This window comes from Pantherophis guttatus, chromosome 2 (assembly GCF_059756535.1).
Source record: "Pantherophis guttatus breed Tessera chromosome 2, ASM5975653v1, whole genome shotgun sequence".
Lineage (NCBI taxonomy): Eukaryota > Metazoa > Chordata > Lepidosauria > Squamata > Colubridae > Pantherophis > Pantherophis guttatus.
In genome coordinates this window covers 240,814,647-240,827,136 of record NC_142064.1, presented here as the reverse complement: position 1 = coordinate 240,827,136, position 12,490 = coordinate 240,814,647, and the positions used below count along the sequence as shown (strand labels likewise).

At 35.7% G+C, this 12,490-nt stretch overlaps 1 protein-coding gene across 2 annotated transcripts in view; it reads left to right on the top strand.

The window, feature by feature from the left end:
• LOC117679018 (monocarboxylate transporter 2-like) overlaps positions 1–12,245 on the top strand; it is a 36,246-nt gene extending 24,001 nt beyond the window's left edge. The window contains exons 2-4 of one of the 2 annotated variants that reach the window (XM_087887958.1): positions 3,566–3,709; positions 5,150–5,995; positions 8,485–12,245. In XM_087887958.1, coding sequence (XP_087744084.1) covers positions 3,646–3,709; positions 5,150–5,995; positions 8,485–8,786 — 1,212 coding nt within the window. In that variant the 5' untranslated portion in view covers positions 3,566–3,645 and the 3' untranslated portion in view covers positions 8,787–12,245. The remainder of the gene's footprint in view (positions 1–3,565; positions 3,710–5,149; positions 5,996–8,484) is intronic. The other variant, XM_034440608.3, reaches the window with a different exon arrangement.
• Positions 12,246–12,490: the final 245 nt, after the last annotated feature.

Sequence of the window (12,490 nt, the reverse complement as noted above, 5' to 3'; positions counted from 1 at the left end):
ATACACAGACTTCATATGAAAATTGTGAAGTCTATCCCTGGACTGTGTCTCCTCTTGGTAATTTCTGGTTCATAATTTAATTGCAGCATAAAAATCAGAATCCTGTTTTTATTTTCTGTGGTTTTCCCCCAACTCTTTTGTCTGCAGAGAGATGATGCATAAAATATGTAGAAAATAATGGACAGCATTTGGAAGATTGCCAAAGTTGCATACATAATTGTTTTTCCCCGCTTGGGTTGGAGACTAAAAGAAAATAATTGGTCTAATTTGATCGCTGAGATATTTGTTCTTAAAATCCTGTGTTTGGTTCATCAAGTCAGGCAGACAGCTGTCCTTAATAGATAGAAGGGTCAAGGCAGAGTCTTCCAAGCTCCCTATTATAAGGAGCCAGGCATTTGTTTGTTTGACTCCACATAGCAACTAGTAATGATTGTTCTCGGGTGGTTTCCCTTCCTCCCATTTTTTTAAAAGCTGCAGGCCATATTGATAAAACTTCCAGCAGCTGTTGACTAAACCTCTGAGGCCACTTCCTCAGCTCTGAAATGTTTCATGGGAACCTATCAACACAACCATCACTTCCTTAGCAAGGTCAAGACAAGTAAAGAGCAGCTTTATGAGTATAGCAGAAGATCCTTGCCAGCTGTTTCTTCTACTTTCATTCTCACCTTGCTTTCTTAATTAAGAAGCAGACATTTAAACACCTTTTAAAGCCTTTCATAAAAAGTAAGGGGACACTTAGCAGAGATTATACAATGAAGGACAATCCAAAATATAATCCGAGGGTATAAATTCTCTTACATAGAACCATAAGAGTAAGAATGCTAATTCATTTCCCCCCGCCCCAAAATTTTTTTTTAAAAAAAGATTTTTATCAGTAAGTCAAAATTAAAAACATTGGACATAGATATGACATCACTAGTCCCAAGTATCTTCCAACACTTTAAACTAATACATAATATACTAATGATAATATAATAATATATTCCTTAGACCTTATACATTATTTAAACATAGTATAATAATAATAATTTATACCTTATTCCTATACAATTATACATATCTATACCAGTGGTGGGTTGCCCCTGGTTCGGACCAGTTCTATAGAACTGGTAGTAAAACTGGAGGGAGGCTCCACCCATCGACCCCGACATCATCAGAACAGTTCTGTGCATGCGCAGAAGAGCGAGTGAGCGAGCGAAGCGAGCGCTCGCGCGGCCCCATTGCGAACCGGTAGTAAAGGTGAATAGAACTCACCGCTGATCTATACCTACATATACTTATCTATTCAATTCACATACATATTTATCTATAATAACATATATGTTTCCAGTCTAACACTACACATTTGTCTCGGCTATCCTCCTTTTATCTAACCATTTGTAGAATTTTTATCAGATTTTATAGTACAATGTTTCACTTTTATCCTTGAGTTCCAAGGTGAGTCTATCCAGTCCCACGCAGTTGAAAATTTTTACTAGTTTTTCCTCTTCAGTTGGGGTGTCTTTTTCTTTCCACTTCTGAGTAAAGGCTATCCGTGCCGCTGTAAGTATATGCAGTAATAGATAATTTATGTCTTTCTTATATTTGCCCTCTGTCATTCCCAAAAGGAAAAATTCCGGTTTGACTTAATTAAGTCAATTAATTAAATAATTAATTGACTTAATTATTAACAAAATTTCTTCCAACCAACTCTTTATCAAATTCCAATATTTCCCCCCCCAAAATAAAAAAAATCTTAAAATAGCAATTAAAATTAAAGAATCGTATGGTGCCTTCCATCCAGTTTAGCCTGAAATCATCAACAGATATTTTAAATATATCCTTTCAGTTGGTAGATTTTATATATAGAGCTATTTATTAGAAATAAAAAGTCTACATAAAGGGCTTTTCTCATAGCTTCATGAATGTTCACTCCTCCAGTTCTTGGGTTGGATGAAAAGTAGGATATTCTGATTTTTGGTTGGTCTGATTATTATCTGTCATCAATTCAATTGCATACCCAGGTCTGAATCCTGATTGAAAAGAATCCAGATAATCTAATGCTCTTTCAGAAGTATGTTAGACTCGTGTAGTAACTATGAAGCCCAGGATTGAATCCTGACTGAAGCCATTCATATGAGTAAAACTTGTGTTGGGAAAACAGAAAAGCATAAGTAGAAAAGAGGAACAGCTACAGGAACAGCTATAGAAAACACTAAATTAACTGTAGGGCGGGCCAAGAAAAAAATCTGCATCTTCAGGCTATATCCTCATAAACAATTAGCAGGGCATTGATTTGATATGGTTAGAAGTGCACGAGTGAGCTCAATGAAGTCACAAAGCCAGAACATTCAGATTTTGTCTATGCCGTTTCTATATAAAAATACGTGCACCAAAGGTAAGTGAATGTTAAATGGTCATAATATCATCTTCCTAGCATTTGTTAGGTTTTGCTGTTATAGTTTGTCACTGCATATTTCCAAATCACATTTGAGCTTTGAAAGAAATTCGAACAGGGTGTCTTGCATTTCACGTGTTTTGTCTCCACTTTTAACATTTTTTTTCTGTATATTTATGGATATAATCTCTATCCATCCATCCATTTTTGCATCTCTATTACATATAAATGTATATCATAAAAGATCGGTTAGAGTTTAATGTCAATTGTTTTCATTTTGGTAGACTAATGCATCTAGCAATCTGCTAGTAAACATTGTATTATCTTCGTGATAAAACATACTTGTGTTTCTATAATGAATTATGATAGTTTCCATGTTATCTTATGTTTTGCGCTAACCTCCTGGCAATACTCTGTTATGGCTATCAGATCTGACCTTTAAAAACCCAGGCAATCACTAGCTGTCAGCAAAGAAATGGTGTATTACCATTTATAATCATCTAGAGTTTTGCAGTTCAGGTACTGAGCCCTAATGAAAAAAAAACAGCACTGAATTCATGTCTTTACCCATATATCTTGTTCTGGCCTACAAATGGAAAGATGAGTTCTGACTGCATTTGAAATAGAAAGACTGAATGTCACGAACCTATGAAAAAACTGTTGGTCTGACACAATTCTCTCTCTCTCTCCCTCCCTCCCTCTCTCTCTCTCTCTCTCTTTCTCTCTCTCCCTCCCTCCCTCCCTCTCTCTCTCTCTCTCTCTTTCTCTCTCTCCCTCCCTCCCTCCCTCTCCTTCATACTATTCATGCATCATACGATAATGATACTTACTGCTAAGCAACCTGTGTTTTCCCATTTTCCTCTGCTCTCCTTTCCCTCCAATTTCTTTCTAGATGTTCCTTTGTCAGATGTGACCTTCTCTTTTCAAATGCTATGGCTAGTGGTTGGATTAGCCAGGTACATAAACAAATGTTTCCAAAAATGACAATTTTTGACAGACTTTGTACAAGCATCTTTCTTCTCCTACTCAGCTGGGAGACATTCCTACACCTTAATTAATGCTTATTCTGATTCATGAATTTAAGAACCTATCTGTCAAACCTATCAATGTTTAAAGTATGTCACATTAGAGACATATTTATAAAAATGATTCATTCTCTCCTCTCCCCACCCCCTTCATTTTTTAAAGGTCCCCTTAGCAGTATTTTGGTGAATCGTTTTGGTAGCCGGCCGGTGGTCATATTTGGAGGGCTACTATGTGGCATAGGAATGGTTTCAGCAGCATTCTGCACCAGCATTTTTCAACTATACATTTGTGCTGGATTCATCACAGGTAATTTTTTTCTTTTCTAGAGCAATAGCACTTATATACCTCTTCACAGTGCTTTACCGCCCTCTCTAAGTGATTTACAGAGTCAGCATATTGCCCGCAACAATCTGGGTCCTCATTTTACTGACCTCATGAGGATGGAAGGCTGAGTCAACCTTGAGCTGGTAAGGATCGAACTCCTGGCAGTGAGCTTAATTAAACTGCAATACTGCATTCTAACCACTGGCGCCACCACAGCCCAGTTTACAGAAGTTATATGTCCCAAGAGAAGACCCCAGAGATACCTGGTGGTTTTCATTTATGACCATGGTGCCACATTCTGACCATAGTGTTGTATACTGAGGCATTGCTATAGTAATATTGAGCTCTTATGATCACATACTGTATTAAGCCACTTTGCCAAAAGCCCAAGAGAAGACTCTCAAGAGTCAAACAAGAATCAGAACCAAAAACATACATATAATTCTCCAGAGCCCCCTTTTTCCTTCAAGATTTACTTTGGTGGAATGAACACTTTGGCATATATGTTCATGAATAGGTTCGGGCGAATTGTAGGTGGTAGAGAATTCCTTTCTCCAGTAGTATACTTTGATGGTTTCCATCATTCCCTTCATCAGTTTGTTGTCCTTATTGGTATGTTATTTGGGGCTGTTCCTAGAAAAGCAGCATAAATGTAAAATAAAAATAAATAAATAAGCACTTAGTATTCAGTGGCACCAAAGCATAAAGTGTCATCAAGAACAGACTATTCTCGTTTAAAAGAAGTTATAAAATTTATTTAATTTCCTGGCTACCATGTCCTCAAAATCCTCTATGACAATATATTTACTTTTTTTCAGAACAAGTTCAGAAATGTGGTATAAAGAGCAAGAATAGCTGCCAGACCTCTTTATTTCACATGCTGGTCATGATTTATAATAGAGCCAGAAAATAGATACGATTTCCTTTGTTTTCAAAGCACAGTCAAGAACCTTCTCCTATAAAATGTTCATCCGCTTATATGTATTTCTGGCTCTTGTCATGATGACTTTAAAATAATGCCCTTTTCACAGCAGTTTATTCTTCAGATAGGGCTGTCCAAAATACTGCTGCGTATAGATTCTGGTTACAGATTTTGTTAGCAAACCTATTGTTTACTTTTGAAAAGTTTATTAAAAATAAATCTGCACATCAGTTTTCACGCAGATGAGTTTTAGAAAATATCTGACCTGTAAATGGGCCAACCTCCCAAGACCTGGTGATGCTGAGTGGATTTTTGGGATCCGTAATTTCAAAACATGTAGACCACTAAGGAATCTTGAGTTGGGGCAAAGTAGATTTAGTAATATGCTCCTGCCACTGAACTATTTGGAACTCCCTTTAATTGATTAGTCTCTATGATAATAGAACATGTTTTTTTAATCTAATGATGTAACATTCCTCTTTTTTATTCTCTCATTACAGGACTTGGTCTTGCCCTGAACCTCCAGCCTTCAGTAATAATCATTGGGAAGTATTTCCTGAAAAGACGTCCCATTGCAAATGGACTTGCCATGGCAGGAAGTCCTGTCATGCTTTGCACCCTTGCACCCTTGAACCAGTTCCTTTTTGACACTTTTGGATGGAGGGGGAGCTTTTTTATTCTTGGGGCAATTCTGCTGAACTGCTGCGTAGCTGGAGCCCTCTTCAGACCAATTGGACCAACACCCAAGAGGCAAAAAAACAAAGATGCAAAAGAGGACGCAAGAGAAAAACCTGATGGAGGCATTGACGAAATGGGGGACAAGGATATGGAAACAAAGGAAGACAGAGATTGTTGTGAAAACGTCAACAAGTTCCTTGACTTTTCGCTTTTTAAACACAGAGGCTTCCTGATCTATCTGATAGGGAACGTGCTGATGTTTTTAGGATTTTTTGCACCGATTGTCTTTTTGGCTCCTTATGCAAAGCACCGTGGGATTGATGAATATTCAGCAGCTTTTCTCCTTTCCATTCTAGCAATAGTTGACATGATAGCCAGGCCAGCTACTGGGATCATTGCAAATAGCAAATGGGTGCGGCCAAGGATTCAGTATTTTTTCAGCTTCTCCATAGCTTTTAATGGCGTTTGCCACCTGCTGTGCCCATTGGCAACAAGTTACATGGGCTTAGTCATCTATTCTATCTTTTTTGGCCTGGCCTTTGGTATGGTTTGTGCAATGCTCTTCGAAACTCTCATGGATCTTGTTGGCGCCAGCCGTTTCACGAGTGCTGTAGGACTAGTCACTATAGTGGAATGTTGCACCATATTACTTGGGCCACCTATTGGGGGTAAGAACATTTATACTCTTTTTTTCCCATTAGTCTGCTCAACAATTTAAAAAAATCATTACTTTTAATTTCAAGGAAGAAGCATTAGATGTTAACGCTTTCCCTCCTACTCTTAAAATCTGATTTTTTGATTCTGCACTGTCCTGATCAATTCCACATTCTCTGAAGTTTTCAAATTTCATTTAGGTTCATCCGAAGTATGCCTCAAGGAATAAAACTATCACTCAGCAAGAAAATTCATTCCCTTGGAATTTTCATTCATTAAAATGGATGTTGCAGAACTAAACTGTTAAAACTACCTAAAGGCTGCTTAAAAATCAGTTTAGATGAACCTTGCTAACTAAATGTTCTGTGCCTTGCAAAACTTCAAATTTCTTTGCTGGCAAGTTTAATAGTTAGATTTTGGATAAAGATTAACATAATATATTCATGTAATTTCCTTTAGTAAATGTATAAATAGGATCTCAGTTCATTCATTACATTTCTGTACTGCTGAGTAGTTAATTATTCTTAATATAAAGTTAAACAGGCAAAATATAAAAATAAACAGTGGTCATAAGATTAAAACCAGCAGCAGTCAAGATAAAACCAGTCTTCAGATAGCTAAAGCATTGGATTAGGACTGCACAGACATAGTTTACCATCTGAACTGCAAAAATCCAGATGATCATTGGATGACATTAAAATACATGGATAGTTCTAATTATTCATGACCATCTAATAATCATTCAGATCTTTACACTTCATTTATTTTTATTGATTACAGTGAGATGCCTTCTATCTCACTGATAACATGTCCTGGGGCGCCTTTCAAATAAATATGTGAATATTTATAGCAATACTGTTCATATGCTGAAGACATATGTTTAATACACGTTTAGCAATTTCATAAAACATTTGAAATCTTTATCAGAGGATATTGCTAAGATAAGTTGAAATGGATGCAGCCAGGTGCATCAAAGGTAAATATTTAATTTTCTTAATAAATCCTTGGGGATCACTGCTGGTAACAGCATCACTTTAGAACCATAGAATGTTTGAGTTACAGATCAGCTTATCTGATTCTCTGGTCATTGCAGGAATCCATTAAATCATTCCTGAAAGCCATCCCTATCTGAAAACTGCCAGCAAGAGAGAATCCACTGCTTAACAGCTTTTATGTGCCCATTTCCTTTTGATTTATTTTAGGATGATTTAGCTAGATTTTAAATCTAGATATAGGAAGTATCTGTTGTTTCTATTTTAGAAGAACAGTATTATTGAATCGAGGAAGTTAAGGACCATGTGTGGCAGGTTCAAAATGACTGCAATCTATATTAAGTTATTGCGGTTTGCTGTTAAGAAAATAATTGCTCCACAGGATTTAATTTGATTTAACCCTGTTGACTCTAGTGGAACTAAAATGGCTTTGGACAAAAAGCTGTACCCTTAAATGCATGTGGTGTAAATGAGAGAATAATTGAAATACAGATGTTTAGTGGATGATGATACTTCAACTTATACCAGATGACCATTAATTGTCAAAAAAGTGAAAAGGAACCTCAGATTTCAATGGTTTTACAAAAAATATTTATTATTCAATTATCCTTTCTTTAATGCGAGGACTTGGCTTCTTTCTTAGAGTGAGAGGTCAGCATGCATGTTTTCTTCAGTATGCAGTTTTAAGAAGCAGATTAGGGCTAATTGTTGAAGACTGTTAATGAGGCTAGAAAGTGCTTTATAATAGTTTGCGATATGAGTTCAGTATGTTGCTCCCTATTTAATAAGTGGTAAATTGATTGGTTCTTTGGCATTTAACAACCTACTAGTGGGTTTTACTTTAATGGACTAAGTAATTTTTCCTGGTGTGTTTTATGACTTTCTCTTATTCTCAAAGGAGGAGGTGGAAATACTCTTCTACTGTTGAATTTTCCAGTACTCTTCTCATTAAAACTCTCATTGAAATGTATTTTGCAGATCTTAAGGTCATCCTGATTAGCAGAGATTGAGAATAGCTGCAATTAGCCTCTGTTTGATGTTTTTGCTAATGCCACCATATTAAAGCATGAAGGTGGGCTATGTTGTTCCTTGCTGCAGTATTTTTATCCACCCAAGCTGGAAGCATCTCATCTTTGTTACAAAATGTATGGTTTGTTTGATTAGACGTTAGAATAATTAAGTACCATGCTTTCAATAAATTGTCGCCATGGTGGTTATTAAATGCACAGTATCTCAAGGTCAAGAAAATGGTCAAAGGAAACCATGATTGCACATTAATTTGGAGGATGAAATGCATGTACCGCAAGTGAAAAAGTTGGCAAAATATTGATTCAAAATTAGTTTAGGATTTGCTGAGATTTCTTATTTTAAGTAAAGCCCATCCTTAATTGTGGGATTGAATAGATGCCATTTTCTCTAACCATTTTAGCAATCTAGATTCAAAATTTGCCTTATTCTATTTTGATCAGTAAGCATCACTAATAATTAAGATGTCATTTCTCCATTCACAGGTACTCTGATTGACACCTTTGGAGACTACAAATACATGTTCATTAAATGCGGGGCAGTGATGGTCTTGGCTGGGACATTCCTCTTCATTATGAATTACTACAACTACAGAATGCTTGCAAAAGAAGAGAAGAAAAAGGTGAAGGAAGACGGAGAAAAGAAAGATCATGAGGATGCAAGGACAGAAAAGGATGAAGGAAACTTAAAAGCAGTAGAAAAAATCCAAGATGTTAATGAAACAGCTCCTTTGAAGAATGATGAGAATGGACTAAAGAATGGGGCAAACCTCCCAAGTGAACTTTAAATCTAATTCAAAGTTTTCTGAATGGAAAATTGTTCCTTAAAGTGACTAAAAATATACAGGTAGTCCTTAACTTACAACCATTTGTTTAATGATGGTTCAGAGTTACGTAATTGAAAAAAGAGACTTATGAGCAGTTTTTACACATCCCCACAGTCACGTGATCAGATTTCGGTTGCTTGGCAACCACCATGTCTTTACAGTGGTTGCTGCATCTCAGGGCCTTGTGATTTTCATTTGCAACTGTACCTAGGAAGCTTCTGACAAGCAGAGTCAATGGGGGAAGCCAGATCAAAAGATTAATAACCACATGATCCATTTAAAGCCTAATGATTCACTTAACAAGTGTAGCAAAAAAAAAGGTTGTGAAATGGGGCATGACTCACTTAACAACTGCCTTGCTTAGCAAAGGAAAATTTGGGCTTAATTGTGGTCGTAAGTCGAGGACTACCTGTAGCATGAAATCAAATTTTAAAATAGTCACATTTTATATGGATACATGACAATTACTTAGAGTTGGCTTTACAGTACTGCAAATCTAAGCCTTATCTTGTTTTTACTAAAGAACTGAGAGTATACTTGTCCTAGCTGATGAAAAAAAAATTTTTTTAGGATAATTTATACTTGAATTTTTGACCTGTACTCCTGTTTCTATTGTTTCTATTGTTCTAGAAGAGTAGAGAAATGTTATATAATAGAACATGCAAGTTTTTTTTCTTAAAAAAAAGAAAACGCACAGCAACCCACAGCACTTTTTACACTGGAAGATCCAAGATTTGGTCCTTAACATTCCAGTAAAAAAATACCACTTCTGCAAAACTTTTCTATAAGAAGAATCTCAGAGAAGAAAGAAAAAAAATTTTTTTTTCTTTCAGGGTATTTTATTTGCTTTGTATTTGAAGGTAATCTTGTGCATAGAATAAAATAGTGAGATATGCTTGCTGAAAGAGAACTCACAGAGACATGTCCAATTGCCCTTTCAGAATATTGATATGTCCTTTGATTTGAACAAACATAGAGACCAAAGCCTGCAAGAACTTAATATAACACACTTATCTAAAAAAGAACAATATTCATATCTAAGCATTAAGTTAATCATTCTATTTTACTTTTGACTTTATCTGGTGGGTTTGGCAAAATTAAATCCCTTAAAGGACCCCATCAACCATAGTTGCCAAAATATCAGTGAGTTAGTTTAGGGAATAAGCATATGGGAACTGCAGATTAAAAAAGGGAACACCCCAATTTCTCACTTCCTAAAGGAGTGAATCTTATTCCTAGCCATATATGCATGATATGATTCTACTTTGCATCATCAGTCAATACCATTTGCCTGCAAACAAGAACTGGTAAGACCACGAAATAGCCAAAATAATAGAAAATGAAGAACTAAAGTGCTCTGGGAGTTTAGAACCCAGACAACCTGCCACATAGCACCCCAGATTTAACAAGTTGTTGAAAAGAAAGATAAGAAAAAAAATCTAGATAATCTGATCGTACCTGAAGACAGCAGTATAGAAGAAAAAGAACTGGAGAAAAATTACAAAATACAAAGACATGCAAATTGAATTAGAATGACTGTGGCAAAATAAAGCACTGATAGTATCAATGATAATAGGTGTCTTGAATGCAATCCCAAAATGTTGGAAGCACCATTGAACACCATTGGCATTGAAAAAATCACCACCAGTCAATTGCAAAAGGCATCTTGATTCAGAACAGTTTACGTTCTGTGACAACAGCATTGGTATTATTGAACATCAACACCTGGCAATTCCACATTTTTAAGAAGGACATGATGATAGATGGACAAAAATGCCAAATTCAGTGTAAATATCTGGCTGACTGTCACTAACCATAATCATAGAAGACATAGTGGTGCAGTGGTTAGAATGCAGTATTGCAAGCTAACTCTGCCCACTGCCAGGAGTTTCATCTGGGCTCATGGTTAACTCAGCTTTACATCCTTGAGGACCCAGATTGTTGGGGGCAACATGCTGACTCTGTAAACCACTTAGGACTGTAAAAGCACTACGGAGCAGTATATAAGTGGTATTGTTATTGCTATAATAATAAGGTATTTGTTGTAAAGGACTTGCTATTTCTAATTTTAAAAAGGACATATTTGGATAACTGCTAAGCTAAAAGTTCCAAGTGATTCTTTGTCCTAATAAGATATTTTGCACAGCCGTTTCTCAAGACAGAGCTGACGTGCTAACCATCAATCCTTGAGCTGATTGAAAAAAATGGTGGTATAAATTGTGCGGGCCCCCACTGCTGATGTCTCTTCTGCTACAACCAAGTCAGTGGATGGTTCTATTCTTACTGATTTGTTGTAAGGCATTTTAAAGAAAGGGATTAGTTGATTTTCCTGGCATCTTTTTCTTCCTGCCAATTGTCATCTGCTAGTGGAGATGAAACTATCAATCACTCAAACACTTTCTAACAGCTGCGGCAGGGTTAGGTGAATGTAGGCAGATGCTTAAAATGGTGGTTTTATGTACTTGACAAGTTGCCTAGCAAACAAGGGGCAACTACTAAGGGACTGGAACTGGCAGAGCAAAAAGCTTTCCATTGCTCTTGATAACTACTACCTATCAGATCATGTATTACTGAAACTAGGTACAGAGCTTTTATAAATACTGGTATTTATAAGGTGCTCGTGTAGGATATGCTATATCTTATGGAATATACCAGATGGCATGACACAAGCAGATAAGTATTATCCCTCCTTTTTATGCAAGCCAAAATGTTAGTGGAGGTCTGTGTCCGATAAAAGCTGGGCTGCATCAGCTGCCAAAGAATCAGTGAAGCGCGCAGATCAAATCCACTGCAAAATCTGAGCTGGAAGAAGAGGGAAAGCTCTTTAAAACTATAATCTTGATTCCCCCCCCACTTATTAAGTTTTTGAGGAAAAAATATACATAAAAAAACACACAAAGAGAATAAAAGAGTAAAGCAAAATGAACAAGGGATCTAAAATATCAAAGAGATAGTAGTTTCCTGGTATAAATTAATTTTGAATGATTGAATATATCATTTAAAAATGACTAAAATCATAATTAAGCTTCAAGCAAGGATAATTAAGAACAATGATCAACAAGTATAAATCACCAAATAAAATCATAAATGACAATATATTCAATCAAATTTAAAAATCTGTTTTACTTTAAATATCCCATAGGACTGAAATATTGACTGTATACATAGAAAAACTCAAATTTTATTGTATAAAATTATATTGAGTTATAGACCAGAGTTGGTGTCCTATTTTAATTAAATGTTTGTCAATTTAAAATTATTTTGCATATTAAAGTATGTTGGTTAAAAGGGAATTAGACATCCTTTTCTGTGAGAAACATAATACCCTTGTGTTAACATATACAAAGCTAATTCAGTATAGCTAGGGGAAATATATGTTTTAGTAAACTTTAATAAAACTACTTCAGGTTAAAATGGGAATTCAGCTGTTAAATTTTGTTTCATTCTAGTACAAATCCTTTTCCAGAAATGTTGAAATTCACAACATGGACACCAAATATTAAAAAAAATTATTCAGTAGCTTTTTTAGCAATTTTAGAGAATTAACATATATCCATGATAAAACATCTTTACCAATCTTCTCTGTTGAACATAAAATTTATTTTCCTCCATTCTATTAAAGCTAGAATCTTTAAAGGATGTCTTAAAGTTGCTTCAGGTATGGT